The sequence below is a fragment of the Cebus imitator genome, unplaced genomic scaffold (genome assembly GCF_001604975.1).
Source record: "Cebus imitator isolate Cc_AM_T3 unplaced genomic scaffold, Cebus_imitator-1.0 Scaffold95, whole genome shotgun sequence".
Classification (NCBI taxonomy): Eukaryota; Metazoa; Chordata; class Mammalia; order Primates; family Cebidae; genus Cebus; species Cebus imitator.
In genome coordinates, this window is record NW_016107410.1 from 5,994,486 (window position 1) to 6,007,506 (window position 13,021).

The following is a 13,021-nucleotide window of genomic DNA, read 5'->3' on the forward strand; positions in this document are numbered from 1 at the left end:
TTTTGAGATGGAGTTTTTTGAGTTTTTTGGGTTTTTTGGTTTTTGGTTTTTTGTTTATTTGAGGCGAAGTTTTGCTTTTGTTGCCCAGTCTGGAGTGCAGTGGCTCAGCCTCTGCCTCCTGGGTTCAAGTGATTCTCCTACTTCAGCCTCCCGAGCAACTGGGATTACAGGCACATGCCATCACATCTGGCTAATTTTTTGTATTTTTAGTAGAAATGAGGTTTCATTATACTGTCCAGGCTGGTCTCAATTTCCTGACCTCAAGTGATCCACCCGCTTTGGCCTCCCAAAGCGCTGGGATTATAGGTGTGAGCCACCCCACCCAGCTTTTCCAAAATTGTGTTCAGTATCCTTGTAACTCAGTAGAATAGGAGTAAACTTGTTAACACCAACTTCATGTGTCCATTACTGTGATCTCTATACACAGTATTAACAGGTCTTATTCTTTGCCCTTTCCCCATAAGGTTTAACAGGCTTGATTGTAAATAGTAAGTTGCTTTAAAATCCAATACAATATTCAGATTTGAAAGAATGCTGAAGATCCCTCCAAAATGGAAAAGAAATAAGCCCTACCCTTTCAAAATTATGTTGTTTCTGATCATGTTGAGATGCAAGTAAGTAAAATAAAGGACATATTCATCCCTTAATTTCTTTAAATATGAAAAAACAGTGTACAAATTTGAGAAAAGTTATACCTACAAAGACTCATCTAATGTTACATATTCCAAGTAAAACCTGTTTTTACCTCACCTGGGCTGCATTTCACATTTATTTCATAAACACTAAAGCATCTTGGTCTTGACAAATCCGGATATTAGTACTGGAATACTCCTAGTTTGTAGTTGTGCCACCTTGAAATGATGGCAGCCAGTAAAAATATCTGTGGCTATAGCTTGGAACAATAGATGACGGCCAGGTGCGGTGGCTCACGCCTGTAATCCCAACACTTTGGGAGGCCAAAGTGGGTGGATCATGAGGTCAAGAGTTCAAGACCAACCTGGTCAAGATGGTGAAACCTCATCTCTACTAAAACTACTGTACAAAAATTAGCTGGGTGTGGTGGCAGGTGCCTGTAATCCCAGCTATTCGGGAGGCTGAAACAGGAGAATCACTTGAACCTAGGAGCAGAGGTTGCAGTGAGCCAAGATCATGTCACTGCAGTCCAGCCTGGGTGACAGAGTGAGACTCTGTCTCAAAAAAATAAAAATAAAATAATAACAATAGGTGCCAGTGAAGTTTGGTGAATGAGTGAGGTCAACAGCAATGGAAACCTTATCAAAAATGCTTAAGCCAGGCCGGGCGCGGTGGCTCACGCCTGTAATCCCAGCACTTTGGGAGGCCGAGGCGGGTGGATCACGAGGTCAAGAGATCGAGACCATCCTGGTCAACATGGTGAAACCCCGTCTCTACTAAAAATACAAAAATTAGCCAAGTGTGGTGGTGGGTGCCTGTAATCCCAGCTACTCAGGAGGCTGAGGCAGGAGAATTGCTTGAACCTGGGAGGTGGAGGTTGTTGCAGTGAGCTGAAATCATGCCACTGCACTCTAGCCTGGGTAATAGAGCAAGACTCAGTCAAAAAAAAAAAAATTGCTTAATCCACCAGCTTAAAATAGCTTGTAATACTATTATCTCATCCATGCTCACTTTTGTGAGGTCTACTAATGTTCTAGGTATGGCAGTATTTGAAAGTATTTAAAGGATGACCTCATCAGAGGTAACTATTCAGATGAAGCGAGCAAAGGTCTCTGGAAAAGTTTGTGTGTTGATTCATCCTTCCCTTATCAGACCTAGCTTTTGTCCTACCAACTGTTTCTGCATGTGGTAATGACCTGATTCACTCTGCAAATAGATGAAGAATTCAAATCACTACAAATAAGCTACAGGGAAAGCAGCCCAAGGTTTATGATGCCATCTTAACTAGCACAATTTCTTGGAGCCATCTGAGGAGTTCGGGGGCCCTCTGTTAATGAAATGCTAAGGCCCTCATCTCCTCCTATCAGGCCTTGAGCCTCCAAGAATCTTTAAGGGTTAGATTGCTGCCAAAGTAAACAGAATCTAGAATCTCTTTAACTTACCTTTCTGCCTTCCTCTAGTCTGCTTTGGAATGATTAAGTAAGCGTCTTTACTCACCAAGCAAGAAAATATAAGTGGTTTTTACAATTTATTTTAAACTAACAACATTAAAATTGACAGGACAGGTGAAAAATAAAAGAAAATATCATACAAAGCAACAGAGAATGTAGTTCCTGGACAATCAAAACTGTAAACACTGAAATGTGTTTTGTTGTTATTAAGAAAATGTTTTCTGATACTGTGAGTAATCATGCCTAACACTTGAGGAGGCTAATTTATAACTAAAACTTTCAGTTAGTGACACCATAGGATCTGTTTAAACTGAGTTAGACTGAATTTCCAGTAGGGAAACAAAGATCCCTTAGCCATCATTCCCCCCAATTAAGCAATAAGGGAACATCTGCAGTGGAACTGGGAAGAAAGTCTTGATGTATATTCAGTGGCTCCTCTCCAAGAAGGAGTGCTTCAGGAGCTGGAGGGCAGAAGGTCGCTCATGCTGGTCCCTAAGAAGGGAAAAACATATTAGAAGCAGTAGCATCCAGTAATGAGAATGCTAATGAAATCTACTTAACTCAAATGCAAACTTTTAAAGATGGAAATACAACTTTTGGCCGGGCGCGGTGGCTCACGCCTGTAATCCCAGCACTTTGGGAGGCTGGGGTGGGCGGATCACCTGAGGTCGGGAGTTCAAGACCAGTCTGACCAATATGGTGAAACCCCATCTCTTAAAAAAAAAGAAAGGAAGAAAAGGAAAAAAAGGAAATACAACTTCTGATAGTCAAACAGACGTGGGTTGAGTCCAGTCTCCAATTTTTAACTGTGTAACCTTAAGCAAGTGACTAAAACGCTCCTCATCAGTAAGATGGAAACAATAATACCTAACTCATTGGGAGAATTAAATAACATGTACAACTTTTAAACAATAGCATGCTACTTGTTCGAAAAGTGGTAGCTATTTTTTTTTTTTTTTTTTTTTTTTGAGACGGAGTTTTGCTCTTGTTGCCCAAGCTGAAGTGCAATGGCGTGATCTCAGCTCACCGCAACCTCCGCCTCCTGGGTTCAGGCAATTCTCCTGCCTCAGCATCCTGAGTAGCTGGGATTACAGGCACGCACCACCATGCCCAGCTAATTTTTTGTATTTTTAGTAGAGACAGGGTTTCACCATGCTGACCAGGATGGTCTCGATCTCTTGACCTCATGATCCACCCGCCTCGGCCTCCCAAAGTGCTGGGATTACAGGCTTGAGCCACCTCGCCTGGCAGTGGTAGCTATTGTAATTGAAAACTAGGCCCCATTTTCCATTGTACTTTTGTTCAATTTGTTTGTAGTATAATTTACATATGGCAAAATTCTCACTTACTTTGATTTAGAAGCATTAAAACCCAGAAATGAAAAGACTTTTAAAAATAGATTTTCAAATATGCTTTGGTGATTAATTGAAATAATTCCATTTTGGGCACTCCTGGATTAACATAAGATAAAGGGCGACAGTTGTTCAGTACTATTGTGGCATAGCTTTTTTCTTCAAGAAATTCAAATGATTTGAGAAAGGTATCAGTCAATGAGCCAGTTAATGAACAAATGAGCTAATGAAATAGTCAATAATTAGCTGCAATGGCCTATTCCAGAGGCATTATTTTGGTTCAGTTGGCTATCTTTTGATTGTTTTTTCAGATGCATAAATATTTATTAAGGCTTTAAGGAACAAGTAACTTCCCCTGCCCGTCACATTGTGCAACCACTTTTTTTAATTGATAATAATGAGTTCATCATTTCTATGTGTCAGGAACATTTCTAGCTATTTGAAATACAGAATACATTGTTGTTAATGACAGTCACCCCGCTCTGTTATCAAACATTGGAACTTATTCCTTCTATCTAATTATATACCCATTAACCAACCTCTCTTCATCCTCTCTGCCCCCCCACATACACACCCTTCCCAGCCTCTGATCACTATCATTCTACCCTCTACCTCCATGAGATCAACTTTCGTAGCTCCCACATAAGAGTCAAAAGATGTGATATTTGTCTTGCTGGACCTGGCTTATTTTACTCAAGATGATGAACTCCAGATCCATCTGTGTTGCTGAAAATGATAAGATTTCATTTTTTTTATGGCTGAGTAGCATTCTGTTGTGTATACCTACTACGTTTTCTTTATCCATTCATCTGTTGAGGGACAGTTAGGTGGATCCATACCTTTGCTATTGTGAATAGGGCTGCAATAAGCATGAGGATGCAGGTATCCCTTACATACAATAATGATTTTTCTTTCCTTTGGATAAATACTCAGTAGGAGGATGGCTGGATCATATAGCGGGTAGTTCTATTTTTAGTTTTTTGAGAAGTCTCCATACTGTCTTCCATAATGGCTGTATTGATTTACACTCACATCCAACAGTACATGAGTCCCTTATCTATGCATTCTTGCCAGCATCTGTTATTTTTTTTTTGCTTTTTCTTTTTCATTTTTCTTTTTTTAAAGACCAGCATCCTATTAAGCTGAAAGCCTCAGGGGCTGACAGTTTTCCAGGCTGAAGGCTTTTTTGTGTGTTTTTAATAGTAGCCATTTTAACTGGGATAAGATAGTATCTCTTTATGGTTCTAATTTGCATTTCCTTGTTTATTAGTGATGTTGAGCGTTTCTTCATACGCCTGTCGGCTATTTGTGTCTCCTTTAAAGATCTGTTTCTTGTTGAATGAACATTTTGCAAATATTTTCTCCCATTCAACAGGTTGTCTCTTCACTCTGTTGTTTCCTTTACCTTAAAGGCACAGGCAACAAAACCAAACCTAGACAAATGGAGCTATACATTAAAGAGCTTCTGCTCAAACCAATGCCCTGGAGTGTTTCTCTCGTGTTTTCTTCTAGTAGTTTTATAGTTTTGAGTCTTATGTTTAGGTATTTAATCAATTTTGAGTTGATTTTTGTATATGGTGAGATAGGGGTCTAACTTCATCATCTGCATATGAATATTCTATTTTCCCAGCACCATATATTGAAGAGGGTGTCAGTTTCCCAGTATATGTTCTTGGACCCTTTGTCAAAAACAAGTTGGTTTACATATGGGGATTTATTTCTGGATTCTCTATTCTTGGCTCTTTGAGCCCCTTTTTGGTTCCACACAGATTTTAGGATTGTTTCTTACATATTTCTGTGGAAAATTACATTGGCATTTTGACAGAGGTTGCATTGACTCCATAGATGACTTTGGTTAGTATGATCATTTTAACAATACTGATTCTTGTGACCCATGAGCATTTGTTTGTGTCTTCAATTTTTTTCATCACTGTTTTGTAGTTTATTTCATCAGTGTCTTGTAGTTCTCCTTGCAGAGGTCTTTCACCTCCTTGGTTACATACATTCCCAGGTATTTTATCTTATTTTTATAGCCATTTTAAATGGAATTGCCTTCTTGATTTCTTTCTCAGCTACTTCAATGTTGGTATATAGAAACATTATTGATTTTTGTATGTTAATTTTGTATCCTGCAACTTAATCTTTACTGAATCGATCTGAGTGTTTTGGTGGAGTCTTCAGGTTTTTCTTTTCTTTTTTTTTTTTTTTGAGACGGAGTTTCACTCATGTTACCCAGGCTGGAATGCAATGGTGCGATCTCGGCTCACCGCAACCTCCGCCTCCCAGGTTCAGGCAATTCTCCTGCCTCAGCCTCCTGAGTAGCTGGGATTACAGGCACACACCACCATGCCCAGCTAATTTTTTGTATTTTTTTAGTAGAGACGGGGTTTCACCATGTTGACCAGGATGGTCTCGATCTCTTGACCTCGTGATCCACCCGCCTCAGCCTCCCAAAGTGCTGGGATTACAGGCTTGAGCCACCGCGCCCGGCCCAGGTTTTTCTAAATATAAGATCAAGTTATCTGCAAAGAAGCGCAGTTTGACTTTCTCTTTTCCAGTTTGAATGTCTTTTATGCTTTCTCTTGCCTAGTCACTCTGGCTAGGACTTCCAATACTGCGTTGAATAGGAGTGGTGAAAGTGGGCGTCCTTGTCTTGTTCCAGTTCTAAGAAGAAAGGCTTTCACCTTTTGCATATTCTATATGATGTTAGCTGTGGGTTTGTCATCATGTATAGTCTATTATATTGAGGTATGTTCTTTCTATGCCTAGTTTGTTGATAGTTTTTATCATGAAGGAATGTTGAATTTTAGAAAATGCCTTTTCTATTTTTATTGAGATGGTCATATTGTTTCTGTCCTCCATTCTGTTAATATGATGTATCATGCTTATCGATTTGTGTGTGTTGAACCATCGTTGCATCACTAGCATAAAACTCACTTGATTATGGCATATTAACTTTTTGATGTGCTGTTGGGTTAGATTTGCTAGTATTTTATTCAGGAATTTTGTATCTGTGTTCATCAAGGATATTGGCCTATAGTTTTCTTTTTGTGTGTGTGGTTTTTGCATCCTTGTCTGGTTTTGGTATCAGGGTAATTCTGGCTTCATAGAATTAGTTAGGGAGAATTCCTTCCTTCTCAATTTTTTGAAATGGTTGGAGGATAACTGGCGTTAGTTCTTCTTTATGAGTTTGATCGAATATGGCAGCGAAGCCATCCAGTCCTGGGCTTTCCTTTGTTAGGAGACATTTTATTACTGATTCAATCCCATTGCTCATTATTGGTCTGTTCAGGTTCTCTATTTCTTCCTGATTCAATCTTGTATGGGTCCAGGAATTTATCCATTTCCTCTCGGTTTTCCAGTTTGTTAGCTTATAGTTGTTCATAATGGTCGCTGATGGGTTTTTTCATTTCTGTGGTATTAGTTGCTATGTCTCCTTCTTTGTTTCTGATTTTTATTTGAGTCAACTCTCTTTTTCTTTCTTGGTTAGTCTGGCTAGCAGTTTATTAATTTTTTTTCTAAAAAATATGGAACGCTTCATGAATTTGCGTGTCATCCTTGCGCAAGGGCCATGCTAATCTTCTTTGTATCATTCCAATTTTAGTATATGTGCTGCCGAAGTGAGCACAATTTTGTTTTTTTTAAACCAACTTCTCATTTCACTGATCCTTCGTATTTTTTCTCTATTTCATTTAGTACTACTCTGATCTTTATTATTTTTCTATTAATTTTTTAAATTTAATTTTTATTTTTTGTGGGTACATAGTAGGTGTATATATTTATAGGGCACATGAGATGTTTTGGTACAGGCATCCAATGTCAAATAATCACACCATGGAGAATGGGGCATCCATTCTCTCAAGCACTAATCCTTTGTGTTATGAACAATCCAATTACACTCTTCTAGTTATTTTATTTTATTTTATTTTATTTATTTATTTATTTTTTTGAGACGGAGTTTCGCTCTTGTTACCCAGGCTGGAGTGCAATAGCGCGATCTCGGCTCACCACAACCTCCGCCTCCTGGGTTCAGGCAATTCTCCTGCCTCAGCCTCCTGAGTAGCTGGGATTACAGGCACACGCCACCATGCCCAGCTAATTTTTTGTAGTTTTAGTAGAGACGGGGTTTCACCATGTTGACCAGGATGGTCTTGATGTCTTGACCTCGTGATCCACCCGCCTCGGCCTCCCAAAGTGCTGGGATTACAGGCTTGAGCCACCGCGCCCGGCCTCTTCTAGTTATTTTAAACTGTACAATTAAGTTATTAATGACTATTGTCTCCCTGATGTGCTATCAAATAGTAGGTCTTATTCATTCAATCTAACTTTTTTTTTTTTACTCCTTCCCTACCTGCTCCACCCCTAACCTTCTACTATCATTTCCAGCCTCTGGTAATCATCCTTCTATTCTATGTTCATGAATTTAATTGTTTTCATTTTTAGATCCCACACATAAGTGAGGACATGCAATGCTTGTCTTTCTGAGCCTGGCGTATTTCACTTAACTTAATATGATATTTATTTCTTTTATTCAACTAATTTGGGGTTTGGTTTGTTCTCTTTTTCTTCTATTTCCTTGATTATTTATTTAAATTTTTATACTCTTTTTAAAGACAGGGCCTTGCTCTGTCACCCCAGCTGCAATGCAGTGGTGTGATCATGGCTCACTGCAGCTTTGAACTCTTGGGTTCAAGCAATCCTCCCATCTCAGCCTCCCAAGTAACCCAGCTAATTTTTTTTTTTTAAAGACAAGATCTCACTTTGCTGCTCAGGATGGTCTTGAACCCTTGGGTTCAAGTGATCCTCTTACCTTGGCCTCCTACAGTGTAGGGATTACAAGTGTGAGACACCATGTCAAGTCAATCTTCATACATTTTTGATGTAGCCTTTTATTGCTGTAAACTTCCCTCTAAGCATTACTTTGCTATGTCATATAGATTTGGGTATGTTGTGTTATGATTTTCCTTTGTTTTGAGAAATTTTTAAATTTTCTTCTTAATTTCTTCCTTGACCTGATGGTCATTCAGTAATATGTTGTTTAGTTTCCATGTATTTATACAGTTTTCAAAGTTCCTCTTGTTATTGATTTCTAGTTTTATTCCATTGTGGCTGAAAAAATACTTGGTATGACTTTGATTTTTAAAAAATTGTTGAAACTTGTTTGGCAGCCTAATGTGGCCTATCCTGGAAAATGTCCCATGTATTAATCAGAATATTTATTCTGCAGTTGTTGGATAAAATATTCTGTAGGTATCTGTTGTATCTGCTTGGTTTAATATGCAATTTAAATCTAGTGTTTCTCTGTTGATTTTTTGTCTAGATAGTCTCTTCAATGTTGAGAGTGGGGTGTTGAAGTCCCTATCTATGATTGTATTAGAGTCTATCTCTCTCTTTAGACCTAATAATATCTGCTTTATATATCTGGGTGCTCTGATGTATGGTACATATATATTTAGAAGTGTTAAATCCTCTGATGTAGCATCAGAAGTGGAACATCCTCTGGGTGAATTTATCTCTTTATCATTATACAGTGACTTTGTCTCTTTTTATGGTTTTTGACATGAAGTGTGTTTGATATGAATATAGCTACTCGTGCTCTCTATTGGTTTCTAGTTGCATGAACTATCTTTTTCCATCCTTTCACTTTTAGTCTATGTGTGTCTTTACAAGTAAAGTGAGTTTCTTGAAGGCAGCATATTTTTGGGTTTTTAAAAAAATCTACTCAGCCATTTTAATTGGAAATTTCTAATCCATTTATGTTCAAGGTTATTATTGATATGTGATGACTTATTCCCGTCATTTTGTTAACTGTTTCTGGTTGTTTTTGTTTCTTTCTTTCTCTCTTGTTATCATTGTGGTTTGCTGGTTTTCTGTAGTGTTAACATTTAAGCCCTTTCTCTGCCTCTTTTGCGTGGTTTGCTCTACCAGTAAGCCAGTGAGTTTTACACTTTCATATGTTTTCATGATAGACATGACCTTTCACTTCCAGGTATAGGACTCTCTTAAGCATTTCTCGTAGGGCCACTAATGGTGACGAAGTCTCTCAGTTTTTACATGTCTGTGAAAGACTTTCTTCTTCATTTTTGAAAGATAACTTTGCTGGGTATTTTTGGCTGAAAGCTTTGTTTTTGTTTTTATCCCTTTCAAAACTTTTAACATATCATCCCATTCTCTCCTGGCCTGAAAGGTTTCTGCTGATAAATCCACTGTTAGTCTGATGGGGATTCTTTTACACGTTATTAGATGCTTTTCTTTTGCTGTTTTTAGAATTTTCTCTTTGTCTTTGACTTTTGACAGTTTGACTGTAATGTACATAGAGAAGAACTTCTAGGTTTTATCTATTTGTGGATCTCTTAGCTTCCTGTATCTAAATGTCTAAATCTCTTGCTAGACCTGGGAAGATTTCAGCTATTATTTCTTTATTTTATCATTTTTTAAAATTTTTATCATATATATATATGTGTATACATATATGTATATATATATGTGTGTGTGTGTGTGTACATATATATATATATATATATATATATTTTTTTTTTTTTTTTTTTTTTTTAAGTAGAGATGGAATTTCACTATCTTGGCCAGGCTGGTCTTGAACTCCTGACCTCATGTGATTCACCCACCTTGGCCTTCCAAAGTGCTGGGATTACAAGTGTGAGCCACCACACCCGGCCTATTATTTCTTTAAGTAAATCTTCTATACTGTTGGTCTTCTCTTCACCTTCTGGAACAACCAAAATTGTATATTTGGTCCATTTATAGTTTTCCACATGACATGTAGGCTTGGTTTGCTTTTTTTTTTTTCTTTATTTTTGTCTGAATGGGTTATTTCAAAAGATCTGTATTCAAGTTCTGAGATTCTTTCTCCTGCTTGATGTAGTCTATTGTTGAAGCTCTTGAATGAATTTGCACATGTGGTGTAACAGTCACTTCTTTTAATTTTTTGGATTGGCTTTCATAGGGGAAGACTTTTTCTTGAAGATGTATCTATGGTGTTGATGGGATAGGATGCTTTGGCTTTGATTCTGGGTGTATGCAGTAGTGTGGTCTTGGTATGATTTCTTCAGCTGTAAACAATGCCAGTGCTGTCTGTAATTTCCTCAGTGGCCTAGTCTATGATTGTTAGTGGAATCTGTGGTGAGGTTTTGCTGGAGACTGGCATGCCAGGTGGGCCAGTCCTCTAGCCTGAGTGGTAGCAGTGGTGTGTCAAACATGCCTCTCCTTGGGCCCCTGGGTAGCATACATGGGCACTAGTCTTAGTGGGTCCAAATGGGCCAATTCTTGGGCCTCCAAGGCTTGCTCAGGTCCTGGCAGTGGCAGTGGTGGGCTGGGGGGTGAATAGGTCCTTAGACTTCTGGGGAGCATGCATGGCATGGGCAATGGCAATAGTGGTAGTGGGATAACATGTGGGCTCCATAGCAGCAGACTCTGGTGTTAGTAGCAGCTGCAGTGGGCTGGATGGGCCAGTCCTCGGGCTCTCAAGAGGAATGTACAGATATCAGCAGTGATAGAGCAGAGAATCCCCAGGCCCCAAGCAGTGTGCTCAGACACCAGCGGGGGTGCTGTGCCAGGCTTGGTTGGCCTTTCCTCAGGCCCTCTAGTGGTACACTCAGGTATTAGCAGTGGGGGGCAGGGTGTGGTGATCCCCCAGGGGCCTGGCGTGATGATTGGGTGGCTGTAGCTATGGTGGTGGTAGGCAAGGGGAGCCTGTCCTTAGGGCACGTGAAAGTGTGCTATAGCCCTGCTACTGGTGGGAGCAGGGCCGCTGTCAGTGGCAGCAGCTTCAGGCAGGTGGCTCTCAGGCTCCAGGAAGCTCATGGTTTGGTTTCTGGTGGTGGCAGCAGCTACAGCCAGGAAAGCCAGTCCTCACGGCACATGCAAATGTGCTGCAACCCTGTTGCTGAAGCAGGTAGGGTCACTGCCAGTGGCACATACTTCAGCCTAAGTAGAGGCTGCAGTGGACAGCAGCAGAGCCTGTCCTCGGAGCATGTGTGTGGCAGCCCTGCTGCTAGAAAGGCTGGGGTTGCTGTCTGTTACAGCCATCTAGAGTAGGCAGTTCTCAGGCTCTGGGGTCACATGCTTTGCCTTCCTTTGTCCCAGAAGCAGCTTCCCCGGTGCACTGCACTGTAGTTTCTAGGGTGCAGGACACCTTGTGTGCTACAATGCTGGGGATCCGGCCACTCCACTGGGTACAACTGGCATCACACTGCTGCAGCCCTCCAAGTAAACAGAAGAAAATGTAAGTTGGGTTCCAGGGATGTGGAGTTGCAGGGGCTGTTGAGCCACAGGGCAGGTTGGAGTTTGGTGTGGGCTAGACTCTCAAAATGGTGCCAGGCGTTAGCTGTTTAGGACTCAGGGATGTGTGAGACCTGGTTTGAGCTCCCTCTCTGGAGCAATGCTGTCACACGGTTTCCAGGCAATCCACATGCTAGTCTCAGTGTCTGCAAGGACTAACATGTTCTCCCATGGCTAGGACTGCAGGAGTTCACTGTGAGAATGTGGACCACTGGGGATCTCTCACCGTTTCCCCACACTGGGGAGCCTCTCTGGCCTCTCGGCCAATCTCAACCAAACTGGCTGCCTTGCTTCCCTTTTCTTCCATGTCTCAGGTGTTTCCTGTCATTTCTCTGTTGATATCTAGTGTCCTCTCTTAGATGCTGTATTCGAAATGTGGTTATCTACTTGCCATTTTAGTTCTTTGTGGAGGAAGCAAGTCCCAGATGCCTCTAGTCAGCCATCTTGAAGCCCCTCCTTTTTTTGATAATTTTGAAAGCAAAAGGGCCACCAGATCATTTTCCAGGTGAAAATGGAAAATAAATACTTTTAAAAGTATTTTATTTTGTGTAAAAGTTTTATATTTTGTATCATTTCAAAAGTAAAAACAAAAACAAAAATCTGCAGGGTGCAGTGACTCACGCCTGTAATCCCAGCACTTTGGGAAGCCGAGGTGGGCGAATCACGAAGTCCAGAGTTGGAGACCAGCCTGGCCAACATGGTGAAACCCTGTCTCTACTAAAAAATACAAAAAAATCAGCTGGGAGCAGTGGCAGGTGCCTGTAGTCCCAGCTGCTCAGGAGGCTGAGGAAGGAGAATTGCTTGAATCCGAGAGGCAGAGGTTGCAGTGAGATGAGGGCGTGCCACTGCACTCCAGCCTGGGTAACAGAGCAAGACTCCATCTCAAAAAAAAAAAAAAAATTATTTCACCATCTGGAGGCTCTTTATCCTGCTTTCAAAATATGCATAAATCTCTCCCTTAAGAAATAAAAAAATTCTGTCCTTGAACTGGATACCATTTCTAGCTACCACTGTCGCACCCCCCAACTTTTTTTTTTTTTTTTTTGAGACAGGATCTCATTCTGTTGCCCAGGCTAGAGTGCAGTGGCATGGTCACGGCTCACTGTGGTCTCAACCTCTCAGGCTTCAGTAGTCCTCTGCCTCAGCCTTCTGAGTAGCTGGGACTACAGGCATACACCACCATGCCTTGCCAATTTTTAAATTTTTTGTAGGGACAAAGTCTCTACAAAATGTTTGTTGTCCAGGATGATCTTAAACTACTGAGCTCAATGTTTTTTTTTTTTTTTTTTT

The 13,021-nt window shown here is 40.4% G+C and overlaps 1 protein-coding gene and 1 non-coding gene across 5 annotated transcripts in view; both read right to left on the bottom strand.

The window, feature by feature from the left end:
• Positions 1-2,145: 2,145 nt before the first annotated feature.
• Positions 2,146-13,021, bottom strand: part of MAP3K19 (mitogen-activated protein kinase kinase kinase 19) — a 79,996-nt gene continuing 69,120 nt past the window's right edge. For 3 of the 4 annotated variants that reach the window (XM_017536037.2, XM_017536035.2, XM_017536036.2), the window contains one exon: positions 2,146-2,576. In XM_017536037.2, the coding sequence (XP_017391526.1) occupies positions 2,565-2,576 (12 nt within the window). In that variant the 3' untranslated portion in view covers positions 2,146-2,564. The remainder of the gene's footprint in view (positions 2,577-13,021) is intronic. The other variant, XM_017536038.2, reaches the window with a different exon arrangement.
• LOC119472355 lies at positions 6,958-7,064 on the bottom strand. The gene has a single exon (XR_005201493.1). It is a non-coding gene; the product is annotated as a U6 spliceosomal RNA (small nuclear RNA).